The sequence below is a fragment of the Hyperoodon ampullatus genome (genome assembly GCF_949752795.1).
Source record: "Hyperoodon ampullatus genome assembly, chromosome: 9".
In the NCBI taxonomy this organism is placed as follows: domain Eukaryota; kingdom Metazoa; phylum Chordata; class Mammalia; order Artiodactyla; family Ziphiidae; genus Hyperoodon; species Hyperoodon ampullatus.
Window position 1 is genome coordinate 54,585,321 of NC_136922.1, and position 13,146 is coordinate 54,598,466.

General features: G+C 34.9%; 1 protein-coding gene across 3 annotated transcripts in view; it reads right to left on the reverse strand.

The window, feature by feature from the left end:
• CFAP69 (cilia and flagella associated protein 69) overlaps positions 1–13,146 on the reverse strand; it is a gene marked incomplete at both ends in the record, with an annotated part of 69,593 nt that overhangs the window by 13,048 nt on the left and 43,399 nt on the right. For all 3 annotated transcript variants that reach the window (XM_079711777.1, XM_079711778.1, XM_079711776.1), the window contains 2 exons: positions 10,404–10,522; positions 12,303–12,421. In XM_079711777.1, the coding sequence (XP_079567903.1) occupies positions 10,404–10,522; positions 12,303–12,421 (238 nt within the window). The remainder of the gene's footprint in view (positions 1–10,403; positions 10,523–12,302; positions 12,422–13,146) is intronic.

Consider the following 13,146-nt stretch of genomic DNA (forward strand, 5'->3'; position numbering starts at 1 on the left):
TAAGAAAGAGATCTCTGGGACAACATTAAGTGAAACTACATTCGCATTATAGGGGTTCCAAAAGGAGAAGAGAGAGAGAAAGAACCTAAGAAAATATGTGAAGAGATTATAGTTGAAAACTTCCCTAACATGGGAAAGGAAATAGCTACCCAAGTCCAGGAAGTGCAGAGAGTCCCATACAGGATAAACCCAAAGAGAAACACACTGAGACACATAGTAATCAAATTGGCAAAAATTAAAGACAAAGAAAAAATATTGAAAGCAGCAAGGGAAAAATGAAAATAACATACATGGGAACTCCCATAAGGTTAACAGCTGATTTCTCAGCAGAAACTCTACAAGCCAGAAGGGAGTGGCATGACATACTTAAAGTGATGAAAGGGAAAACCTACAACCAAGATTACTCTACCCAGCAAGGATCTCATTCAGATTGGACCGAGAAATCAAAAGCTTTACAGACAAGCAAAAGTCAAGAGAATTCAGCACCACCAGACCAGCTCTAAAACAAATGCTAAAAGAACTTCTCTAAGTGGGAAACACAAGAGAAGAAAAGGACCTACAAAAACACACCCAAAACGATTAAGAAAATGGTAATAGGAACATACATATCGATAATAACCTTAAACGTGAATGGATTAAATGCTCCAACAAAAATACATAGGCTTGCTGAATGGATACAAAAACAAGACCCATATATACGCTGTCTAAAAGAGACCCACTTTAGACCTAGGGACACGTACAGACTGAAAGTGAGGGGATGGAAAAAGATATTCCATGCAAACAGAAATCAAAAGAAAGCTGGAGTAGCAATACTCATATCAGAAAAAATACACTGTAAAATAAAGAACGTTACAAGAGACAAGGAAGGACACTACATAATGGTGAAGGGATCAATCCAAAAAGAAGATATAACAATTATAAATATATATGCATCCAACACAGGAGCATCACAATACATAAGGCAACTGCTAACAGCTATAAAAGAGATAATTGACAGTTACACAATAATAGTGGGGGATTTTAACACCTCACTTACACCAGTGGACAGATCATCCAAAATGAAAATAAATAAGGAAACAGAAGCTTTAAATGACACATTAGACCAGATAGATTTAATTGATTTAGGACATTCCATCCAAAAACAGCAGATTACACCTTCTTCTCAAGTGCGCACGGAACATTCTCCAGGATAGATCACATCCTGGGTCACAAATCAAGCCTCAGTAAATTTAAGGAAGTTGAAATCATATCAAGCATCTTTTCTGACCACAACACTATACGATTAGAAATCAATTACAGGGAAAAAAACGTAAAATACACAAACACATGGAGGCTAAACAACACGTTACTAAATAACCAAGAGATCACTGAAGAAATCAAAGAGGACATCAAAAAATACGTAGAGACAAATGACAATGAAAACAGGACGATCCAAAACCTATGGGATTCAGCAAAAGCAGTTCTAAGAGGGAAGTTTATAGCTATACAAGCCTACCTCGAGAAACAAGAAAAATCTAAAATAAACAATCTAACCTTACACGTAAAGGAACTAGAGAAAGAAGAACAAACAAAACCCAAAGTTAGCAGAAGGAAAGAAATCATAAAGATCAGAGCAGAAATAAATGAAATAGAAGCAAAGAAAACAATAGCAAAGATCAATAAAACTAAAAGCTGTTTCTTTGAGAAGATAAACAAAATTGATAAACCATTAGCCAGACTCATCAAGAAAAACAGGTAGAGGACTCAAATCAATAAAATTAGAAATGAAAAAGGAGAAGCTACGACAGACACCACAGAAATACAAAGCATCCTAAGAGACTGCTACAAGCAACTCTATGCCAATAAAATGGACAACTGGAAGAAATGGACAAATTCTTAGAAAGGTATAACCTTCCAAGACTGAACCAGGAAGAAGTAGAAAATATGAACGGACTAATCACAAGTAATGAAATTGAAACTGTGATTAAAAATCTTCCAACAAACAAAAGTCCAAGACCAGATGGCTTCACAGGTGAATTCTATCAAACATTTAGAGAAGAGCTAACACCCATCCTTCTCAAACTCTTCCAAAAAATTGCACAGGAAGGAACACTCCCAAACTCATTCTATGAGGTCATCACCCTGATACCAAAACCAGACAAAGATACTACAAAAAAAGAAAATTACAGACTAATATCACTGATGAATATAGATGCAAAAATCCTCAACAAAATACTAGCAAACAGAATCCAACAATACATTAAAAGGATCATACACCATGATCAAGTGGGATTTATCCCAGGGATGCAAGAATTCTTCAATATATGCAAATCAATCAATGTGATACACCATATTAACAAATTGAAGTATAAAAACCATATGATCATCTCAATAGATGCAGAAAAATCTTTTGACAAAATTCAACATCGATTTATGATAAAAACTCTCCAGAAAGTGGGCATAGAGGGAACATACCTCAACATAATAAAGGCCATATATGACAAACCCACAGCAAACATCATTCTCAATGGTGAAAAACTGAAAGCCTCTCCTCAAAGATCAGGAACGAGACAAGGATGTCCACTCTCACCACTATTATTCAACATAGTTTTGGAAGTCCTAGCCATGGCAATCAGAGAAGAAAAAGAAATAAAAGGAATCCAAATTGGAAAAGAAGTAAAACTGTTGCTGTTTGCAGATGACATGATTCTATACATAGAGAATACTAAAGATGCCACCAGAAAACTACTAGCGCTAATCAATGTATTTGGTAAAGTTGCAGGATACAAAATTAATGCACAGAAATCTCTTGCATTCCTATATACTAATGATGAAAAATCTGAAAGAGAAATTAAGGAAACACTCCCATTTACCATTATAACAAAAAGAATAAAACACCTACGAATAAACCTACCTAGGGAGACAAAAGACCTGTATGCAGAAAACTATAAGACACTGATGAAGGAAATTAAAGAGGATACAAACAGATGGAGAGATATACCATGTTCTTGGATTGGAAGAATCAATATTGTGAAAAGCACTATACTCCCCAAAGCAATCTACAGATTCAATGCAACCCCTATCAAATTACCCATGGTATTTTTTACAGAACTAGAACAAAAAATCTTAAAATTTGTATGGAAACACAAAAGACCCCGAATAGCCAAAGCAGTCTTGAGGGAAAAAAACGGAGCTGGAGGAATCAGACTCCCTGACTTCAGACTGTACTACAAAGCTACAGTAATCAAGACAATATGGTACTGGCACAAAAACAGAAACATAGATCAATGGAACAAGATAGAAAGCCCAGAGGTAAACCCACGCACCTATGGTCAACTAATCTATGACAAAGGAGGCAAGGATATACAATGCAGAAAAGACAGTCTCTTCAATAAGTGGTGCTGGGAAAACTGGACAGCTACATGTAAAAGAATGAAATTGGAACACTCCCTAACACCATACACAAAAATAAACTCAAAATGGATTACAGACCTAAATGTAAGACTGGACAGTATAAAACTCTTGGAGGAAAACATAGGAAGAACACTCTTTGACATAAATCACAGCAAGATCTTTTTTGATCCACCTCCTAGAGTAATGGAAATAAAAACAAAAATAAACAAATGGGACCTAATGAAACTTCAAAGCTTTTGCACAGCAAAGGAAACCATAAACAAGACGAAAAGACAACCCTCAGAATGGGAGAAAATATTTCCAAATGAATCAACGGACAAAGGATTTATCTGCAAAGTATATAAACAGCTCATGCAGCTCAATATTAAAGAAACAAACAACCCAATCAAAAACTGGGCAGAAGACCTAAACAGACATTTCTCCAAAGAAGACATACAGATGGCCAAGAAGCACATGAAAAGCTGCTCAACATCACTAATTATTAGAGAAATGCAAATCAAAACTACAATGAGGTATCACCTCACCCCAGTTAGAATGGGCATCATCAGAAAATCTACAAGCAACAAATGCTGGAGAGGGTGTGGAGAAAAGGGAACCCTCTTGCACTGTTGGTGGGAATGTAAGTTGATACAGCCACTATGGAGAACAGTATGGAGGTTCCTTCAAAAGCTAAAAATAGAATTACCATATGATCCAGCAATCCCACTACTGGGCATATACCCAGAGAAAACCATAATTCAAAAAGGCACATGCACCCCAATGTTCATTGCAGCACTATTTACAATAGCCAGGTCATGGAAGCAACCTAAATGCCCATTGACTGACGAATGGATAAAGAAGATGTGGTACATATAGACAATGGAATATTACTCAGCCATAAAAAGGAACAAAGTTGAATAATTTGTAGTGAGGTGGATGGACCTAGAGTCTGTCATACAGAGTGAAGTAAGTCAGAAAGAGAAAAACAAATATCATTTATTAACACGTATATGTTGAACCTAGAAAAATGGTACAGATGAACCAGTTTGCAGGACAGAAATTGAGACACAGATGTAGAGAACAAACGTATGGATACTAAGGGGGGACAGTGGCGGGGGCTTGGGGGTGGTGGTGTGATGAATCGGGAGATTGGGATTGACATGTATACACTGATGTGTATAAAATGGATGACTAATAAGAACTGGTGTATAAAAATAAAATTAAATTCCAGAAAAACAAAAGAAATAGAAAAGGTGAAATTGAATGAAAGAAAGAAAACCCACAGAAATTAATTAAATATAAAACAAAATAAGATAGAAATAATAATGCACACAAATTGATTCTTTAAGAAGACTAATAATATTGATCAACTCCTGGTGAAACCCATCAAGAAAAAAGCTAGAGGGAGAAGACAGAAATGATTAATACAAAGAAAGGAAAAGAAAGCATCGCTTTGTATCCTACAGACATTAAAAGTCCTAAGAGGATATTACAAACAGCCTTATGAGAGTAAATATGAAAATTTAGACAAAATAAATGAGTGCCTAGAAAAAGACATGAGAACCTATGCAAGAATAGAAAACCTTAATAGACACACACATATTAAAGAAATGAAATCTATACTTCAGAATCTTTCTACTAAGAGAACTCCAGGCACAGATGATTTAATCAGTGAATTCCACAAATTATTTAAGAAAGATATGAAAACAATCTTACACAATCTCTTTCTAGAAAAAATATTTCCTGTTTTCTGAGGTCAAAATAAACTAAATACCAAAACCATCCATGGAACATTAATAAAAAGGAAAATTAAACTCACATTACATGGTACCAAAAAAAAAATCTAAAAATATTAGCTAATTGAATCCAACAACATAGAAAAAGAAATAATACACCATAACCAGGTCAGACTTATTCAAGGAATACAATGTGATGGACCACATTAACAGAATAAAGGAGAAATACTATATGATATCTCAATAGAAGTAAAAGTGTTTGACAAAATGTAAAGTCCTTTCATGATTCAAATGAATAGACTAGAACTCCTCTCAGTTAAGTTCCTAAGAAAAGGAAAAAGATCCAATGCCCAGTGTTATTAATTAAACATTGGACTTATTACTTATATCTTAGCCAAAGGGATTTGAGTTGTGTTGTAATAAAAGACACAGATAAATAAAACTATTTATCTTTATCTTAGTATAACTGTGAGGTATTAAATAAAAAAGGGATAAAACATCAAGTCATTTTCTGCAGTAACCAGTGAATCCCAATGTATTGGTAGATAGTAAGGATGGTACTCATTAATATTCATCTCTAAATTTTTTACTATGCTTAATACAGCACTTTGGTCAATAAGACTTTGCTGTTGAAACCTAAGATCAGATTATCATTTTATCACTATATCCCTCTCTTCTCTGCAGTAAAAAAGAAACTAGATAGTTGATTAGCCCCATTGTTTATGTGTATCTGAAAGAGAGCTGAGTATTCCAGCTCTCTATATAAACAGAGAATTTGCAGGGGATAAATCTAGTTACTTCATCTTATGGAAAGTAATATTCATCAGAGTTTCCCCCCCACCCCATGTTTACTGAAGTATAACTGGAATTTTAAAATCTGCATATATTATATATAATTTGGTGAGTTTGCACATATGTATATACTTGTGTTACTATCACCACAATCCAGGTAATAAAAATATTCATCACCTCTAAAAGTTTCCTTGTATCTCTTTGTGATATATATATATATTTTTTTAGTAGTAAGACCACTGAACATACTAGATCCATGCACTTAACAAATGTTTAAGTACACAATACCTTACCTTAACTATAGCTGCTATATTATAGAGCAGATCTATGGGCAATGTTGTACTGCAGATCTCTGGAACTTACTAATCTTGTATGACTATAACATTATACCCAGTGAACGGTAACACCTCATGCCTCCCTCACTCCATCATTCCACTGTCTACATACTGTTATCTACTTCTAAACTTTTGACTATTTTAGATGCTTTTTTTTTGTCGTATGCGGGCCTCTCACCATTGTGGTCTCTCCCGTTGTGGAGCACAGGCTCCGGACGCACAGGTTCAGCTGCCGTGGCTCATGGGCCCAGCTGCTCTGTGGCATGTGGGATCTTCCCGGACCGGGGCACGAACCCGTGTCCCCTGCATCGGCAGGCGGACTCTCAACCACTGTGCCACCAGGGAAGCCCTTAGATACTTTTTATAAGAGAAATTATGTATAAGAGATATCCTTCTGTGAATGACTTATTTCACTTAGCATAATGTCTTCTAGGTCCATCCATGTTCTTGCAAATGGTAGGATTTCCTTCTCTTTTAAAGCTGAGTAATATTCCATTGTATGTATATACCACATTTTCTTTATTCATTCATCTGTTGATGGACATTTGGGTGGTTTCTGTATCTTTGGTATTGTGAATAATACTGCAGTGAACATAAGAGTGCAGCTATCTCTTCAAGATCCTGATTTCAATTCTTCTGGATATATACCCAGAAATGAGATTACTGGATCATATGATAGTTCTATCTTTCATTTTCTGAGGAACCTCCATACTGTTTTCCACAGTGGCTGTACCACTATGTCTTTCACCCCTTGGTTATGTTTATTTTTAAGTATTTTATTCTTAGAAGTTGCAAATGTGATTGTTTTCCTAATTTCCTTTTTTTGGAGCAGTTCATTATTGGTGTATAGAAATGCAACTGATTTTTATATGTTAATTTTGTATCCTGCAAATTTACTGAATTCATTTATTAGTTCTAACATTTTTTTGGTGGAGTCTTTAGTGTTTTTTACGTATAAGATCATGTCATCTGCAGAGATAATTTTACCTTTTTCTTTCTGATTTGGATGCCTTTTATTATTTTTTTTCTTGCCTAACTGCTCTGGGTAGGACTTATAGTACTATATTGAGTAGAAGTGGTGAGAGTGGGCATCCTTGCCTTATACAGATCTTAGAGAAAAAGCTTTCAGCTTTTCACCATTCAGTGTGATATTAGCTGTGGCCTTTTCATATACAGCCTTTATTGTGTTGAGGTAAATTCCTTCTCCACCTAATTTATTGAGAGTTTTTATCATGAAAGGGTGTTGAATTCTGTCAAATGCTTTTTCTGTATACATTGAGATGATTATGTGATTTTTGTCCTTTTGTGATATACCACATTAATGTGGTATGTCACATTGACTAATATGCATATATTGAACTATTCTTACTTTCCAGGGATACATTCCACTTGGTCATGGTGTAAAATCCTTTTAATGTGCTGTTGAATTCAGTTTACTAATATTTTCTAGAGGATTTTTGCTTCCATGTTCATCAGGGATATTGGTCTCTAGTTCTCTCTCTTTTTTTTGGCCACACTGCGTGGCTTGCAGGATCTTAGTTCCCTGACCAGGGATCGAACCCAGGCCCACAGCAGTGAAAGTGCCGAGTCCTAACCCCTGGACTACCAAGGAACTTCCAATTCTTTTTTATGATGTCTTTGTCTGGCTTTGGTATTATGGTGATGCTGGCCTCATAAAATGAGTTTGGAAGTGTTACCTATTCTCCTACCTTTCAGAATAATTCTTCTTTACATTTTTGGTAAAAATCACATGTGAAACTCTCTGGACGTGGGCTTTTTTGCCTGGGAGGTTCTTGATTACTGATTCAATCTCCTCTTTTTATTGTCTGTTCAGGCTTTTTATTTCCTCTTGATTCAGTCTCAGTACATTGTATATTTCTAGGAATTTATTCATTTCTTCTATGTTTTCCAATTTGTTGGCAGATGGTTTATAATGGTCCCTTATGATCTTTTTTATTTCTGTGTTATCTGTTGTGATGTCTTCTCTTTCATTTATAATTTTATTTCAGTCTTCTCTCTTTTTCTCTTAGTCTAGCTAAAGTTTTGTCAATTTTCAAAAAAGGTTTGTTTTCTCTTCAGAGAAGCAACTCTTGGTTTTGTTGAGTTTTTCTATTCTCTGTTTCATTTATTTCTGCTGTAATTGTTATCATTTCTTTTGTTCTGATAACTTTGGGCTTGGTTTGTTCTGTTTTATAGTTCCTTGAGGTGTAAAGTTAGGATGTTTGACTCTTCTTTTTAAACATAGGGATTTTTCACTATAAACTTCCCTCTTAGTGTGCTTTTGCTGTATCACGTAAGTTTAGGTATGTTGTGTTTCCATTTTAGTTTTTCTTGAGAAATTTTCTAATTTCCCTTTTATTTTTGTCTTTGACCCAATGGTTGTTCAAGAGTGTGTTGTTTGATTTCCATGCATTTGTGAGTTTTTCTGGTTTCCTTTTGTTATTGATTTCTAGTTGTATTCAGTTGTGGTCAGAAAGGAATGATTTCAGTCTTCTTAAATTTCTCAAGACTTGTTTTATGACCTTACATGTGATTTACCCTAGAGAATGCTCCATTTTTATTTGTAAAAAAAAAAAAGAAAAAAAAATCTGTATCTCCTCTCAAAACTACTCTAAATACTTCACTTAGGACCACCAAATGTGTAGGTTTTTCCTACACAAACCAATTCTTCAATTCTCAGTGGACATTAACTGGGTGTCCTACAATTCAGTTCAATTCAGAAACTATCTACCTAGGTTAGCATCAGATCTCACAGGTTAAGGGTTCAGTCCCACAAGACTGTGCTGCTTTCCTTCCCCAGCCTTAAATTCTGGTCCAGGTTGTCACATGTGCTTCTGATAAACCAGCTATAGAGTAGCTCACAGATCTCAGGAAAATAGTTTACTTACTAGATTACTAGTTTATTGTAAAATAATCCAACTTGGGAACAGCCTGATGGAAGAGATGATCAGGGCAAGGTATATGGGGAAGGGGCGTTGAGCTTCCATGCCCTCTCTCAGCACCTCCAAGTGTTCATCAACCTGGAGGCTCTCTCAATCTCATAGTTTAGGATTTTTATGGAGGCTTCATTATGTAGGTGTAATTGATGAAATCAGTGGCCATTGATGGTTAAACTCAATTTTCAGCCTCTCTCCGCTCCCTGGAGGTTGAGGGTGTAGCTGAAAGTTACAACCCTTTAATTAACCATATAGTTAGTTCCCCTGGCAACCAGGCTCCCATCCTGTGGTTATCTAGGGGCTTTCCAAAAATCACGTCATTAACATAAACTCAGATGTAGTTGAAAGGGGCTTGTTATGAATAACAAAACATACTACTTTCATCTTTATTACTCTGAAACTATTAGAGGAACTGAGGATAAAAGACCAAATATTGTAACAAAAGATGTTCCCATTGCTCTTATTAATTAAGAAATTATAAGAGTTTTAGGAGCTCTGTACTAGAAATGGACCAAATACATATTTTTAAATTATAAATCACAATATCACAGTGATTGAAAAAAATATGTTTTCTGCTGCTATTGGTAGAATGTTCTACATACACCTGTTAGGCCCATTTGGTCTATAGTTATGAATTTTTTGTTTGTTTGTTTTTAAATGAATGTGTTGTAGTGTGGCTCTCATGAATTCCACCCAAATAGAAGAAATGTGTTGTGTTAATGATATAGGAAACTCAACTAATTTTCCCCAAGACAAAATTTCATAAATTAATGTTAAGTAGTATATGTGTGTGTGTGTGTGTGTGTGTGTGTAGTTATATATATTTGCCCTTTGGAATGCTAAAATGTTTGGGAAACAATATTGATTAGGAAATACCTAATCAACTGGTTTTCAACTTTTTAAGATAAGATGAATGAGGAATTCAGCAGTCTTCAAGAATAAGAATACTGTATGAGTAATAGTAGATGCTTGTGTTTTCCCAGGCCACGGCAAAATGGAATGCATTCAAATCACAAAAACAAGGATTTAAGTTTAGATACAAGAATGGTTTTATATTTGAGTGATGGACAAGACTACTTTCCAAAGGATAGTGTCATTTCTGGACTACTGAAAAGAAAGAGGCTTATCTTTCTGCTGTAGTTTTGAGGGAAGAAAATTGGCATACATAGCTACCAAAAGAGGTAAGTTTCTTTTACTGTGATTCTATCTAACATGGGTACAGTAATACTCACCAAATGCTGTCCAATGTACTAAAAAGAAGTACATTATAGCCTAATCCACTCTGTAACTTCTTGGGGTCTGTTTTCATTACATGAAGAATTATATCCACTCCTTCAGTTCCAAAAATTTCCTAAGAGATTTATTTAAAAGTATTTCTTGAAATAAATAAATAATCCTTTCCTTTCCCGTTTCATCCTGTCCCCTAAAACTTTTTCTACCAGAAAAATACAACAACATTTTTAGGAAAATAGTACTGTAATACAATTTTTTTTTTCAAATTTGTACTCACTTGTTCTCAGGAATTTAAGACAAATTATTGTAAAGCTAGTCATTTTAGAGAGGATATCAATCAACATGCCAGCTTAATGCCCCTTTATATTTTTTCCCTTTCTCTTTCTTTAAAAAAAAAAAAAAAAACATAAGACTTATCCCATGGTTTTCTTCCACATTGTAATGAATGTAATCTAACATCATGTCAGAGGAGTACTAGATAGCAACAACTAATTTAAGGGGTTAAAATTCTATCATGGAAGATTTTCCAACGTTCCCGAGAGAAATAAATTTATAAATAGCAGTTAAAACCTTTAATAATTTATGTGATGTTTTCACCAATTAATATTTGTTTGTTACCAAGTACCTTTCCTATTGTCTTGTCGTTCAGTTCTGGTTCCCAGTAAGCAAGACTATGAGTATTTTCCAGAAGAACACAGGCGCAGGGTGATAGAATATAAGAAGTTCCACCAAAGCTTGGAGCTAAGTATGTGTTTACTGTTCTTTTTGCCTCTCCCTCAAATCACTCTATTGAAACCTTCATAATTTTTAATTTTTATCTTTCCAAATCTATGTCTTGCTATTTAAGTTATTAATCTCTGAGACTCAGAGTTTGCTATGGCATTAAAAAGATCAAAGGGAATTAATCTCTTTTTCTAACTTTTAATTTTAGGTATGAACCCAATTCAAACCCAAAACATTTATAATGGTACAGCCACTCTGGAAAACTATTTGCCAGTTTCTTCAAAACATACACCTATCTTATGATCCATTAGTTGCACTCCTAGGTATTTATCCAAGAGAAATTAAAGCATTATGTCCACGAAAAGACTAGTACAAGAATGTTAATTAAAGCTTTAAACATAGTAGTCCCAAATGGAATCAACCTAAGTGTTTATCAATAAGGGAATAGAGAAACAAATTTTGTTGTATTCATACAATACTATTCAGCAATAAAAAGGAATGAATTATTGATACATGCAACAACATGGATATATTTCAGAAATATGGTGCTGGCTGATAGAAACCAGAACTAACAGAGTAAATAGTTATGTGATTCCATTCATATAAAGTTATAAAATAGGCAAAACTAATTTATGGGAATAGAAATCAGAAAAGTGGTTGCCTGTAGGCAAGTGGGGGCATGGCTGCTAAGCGGCATGAAAGAATTTTACAGGAAGATAAAAATATTCTATATTTGGGGCTTCCCTGGTGGCGCAGTGGTTGAGAGTCCGCCTGCCGATGCAGGGGACACGGGTTTGTGCCCCTGTCCGGGAAGATCCCGCATGCTGCGGAGTGGCTGGGCCTGTAAGCCATGGCTGCTGAGCCTGCGCGTCTGGAGCCTGTGCTCCGCAGTGGGAGAGGCCACAACAGTGAGAGGCCCACGTACCACGCAAAAAAAAATTCTATATTTTAATTGCGATATTGGTTAAGTGGATGTATACATTTGTCAAAACCTATCAAACTATATACTTAAGATCTATATACTTTAATGTATGTAATTATACTCTTAAAAAAGAATATTAACTCTTAGTAAGGTTAAAAAAACACCAACATTTATGGACATTTACTAAGAAAAAGTTCATAGTGTTATGTGATTGAGAGATCTGAACAAAACTTTGATTCACAGGCATACATACCTTCCTAGGAATATGATGTTCACAAAGACCAGATAAAATAAGTAAAATATCAGATTGAATTTCCAAAAGAATGGCCTCTTCCTTATCATTATACTTGCTTATTGTATTTTTAAAGATTCCTGATTTGAAAAAAGTTAAAGAATGTAAAGTTATTGAACATTGTATTTTAATTTTGATCAATTACTGTTCTGAAATTCTTTCTTATAAAATTTCAACTAGAAAAACTACTTTTAAAAGGGCTATTTTCATTGTATGGTTTCCTAGAAGCTGTAGACAGAAGATGATAAATGGATTCATCGGGTTCTCAATACAATCAGTAGCCCCATATATATAGAATTTCTAGTACATAATTAATGGCGTGTCATTAAAAGAAGCCCTTAACAACCTGATACTTCACCAAGCAAACAAAACTGTTTGAAAATATGCAGTTTCATGAGGCAAAGATGCATGCCTTTGCAAATATATGACCAAAATGCCTGATCATAGCTTGCCTCATCTCTTCTTGTCCTTGTGGTTAACAGGGTCAATCTTAAGCAAAGGTGGAAGACATCCCTAAGTACGTTTTCTATTCCTGTTACTTCTTTCTGCATCATCTCCTTATGTCCACTTGAAGGCATCTTCAACAACTTAGGTAGCAATATTCCCATGTTCTTTAAAAGCTCTCCTTCCAATCAAAATTTTAAAAGACTTGAAAATAGCCACTTACACTGATGGAATGTCATTCACAATAAAATTTTGCCTCAAAAAAAAGGACTTTCCCTTTAAGCTTTGTATAAGGAACAAAAGTCATTTTTCCTCAGTTACTAAGGGATCACTGGCATTAGCAGGAAGGTGTGGATCTATG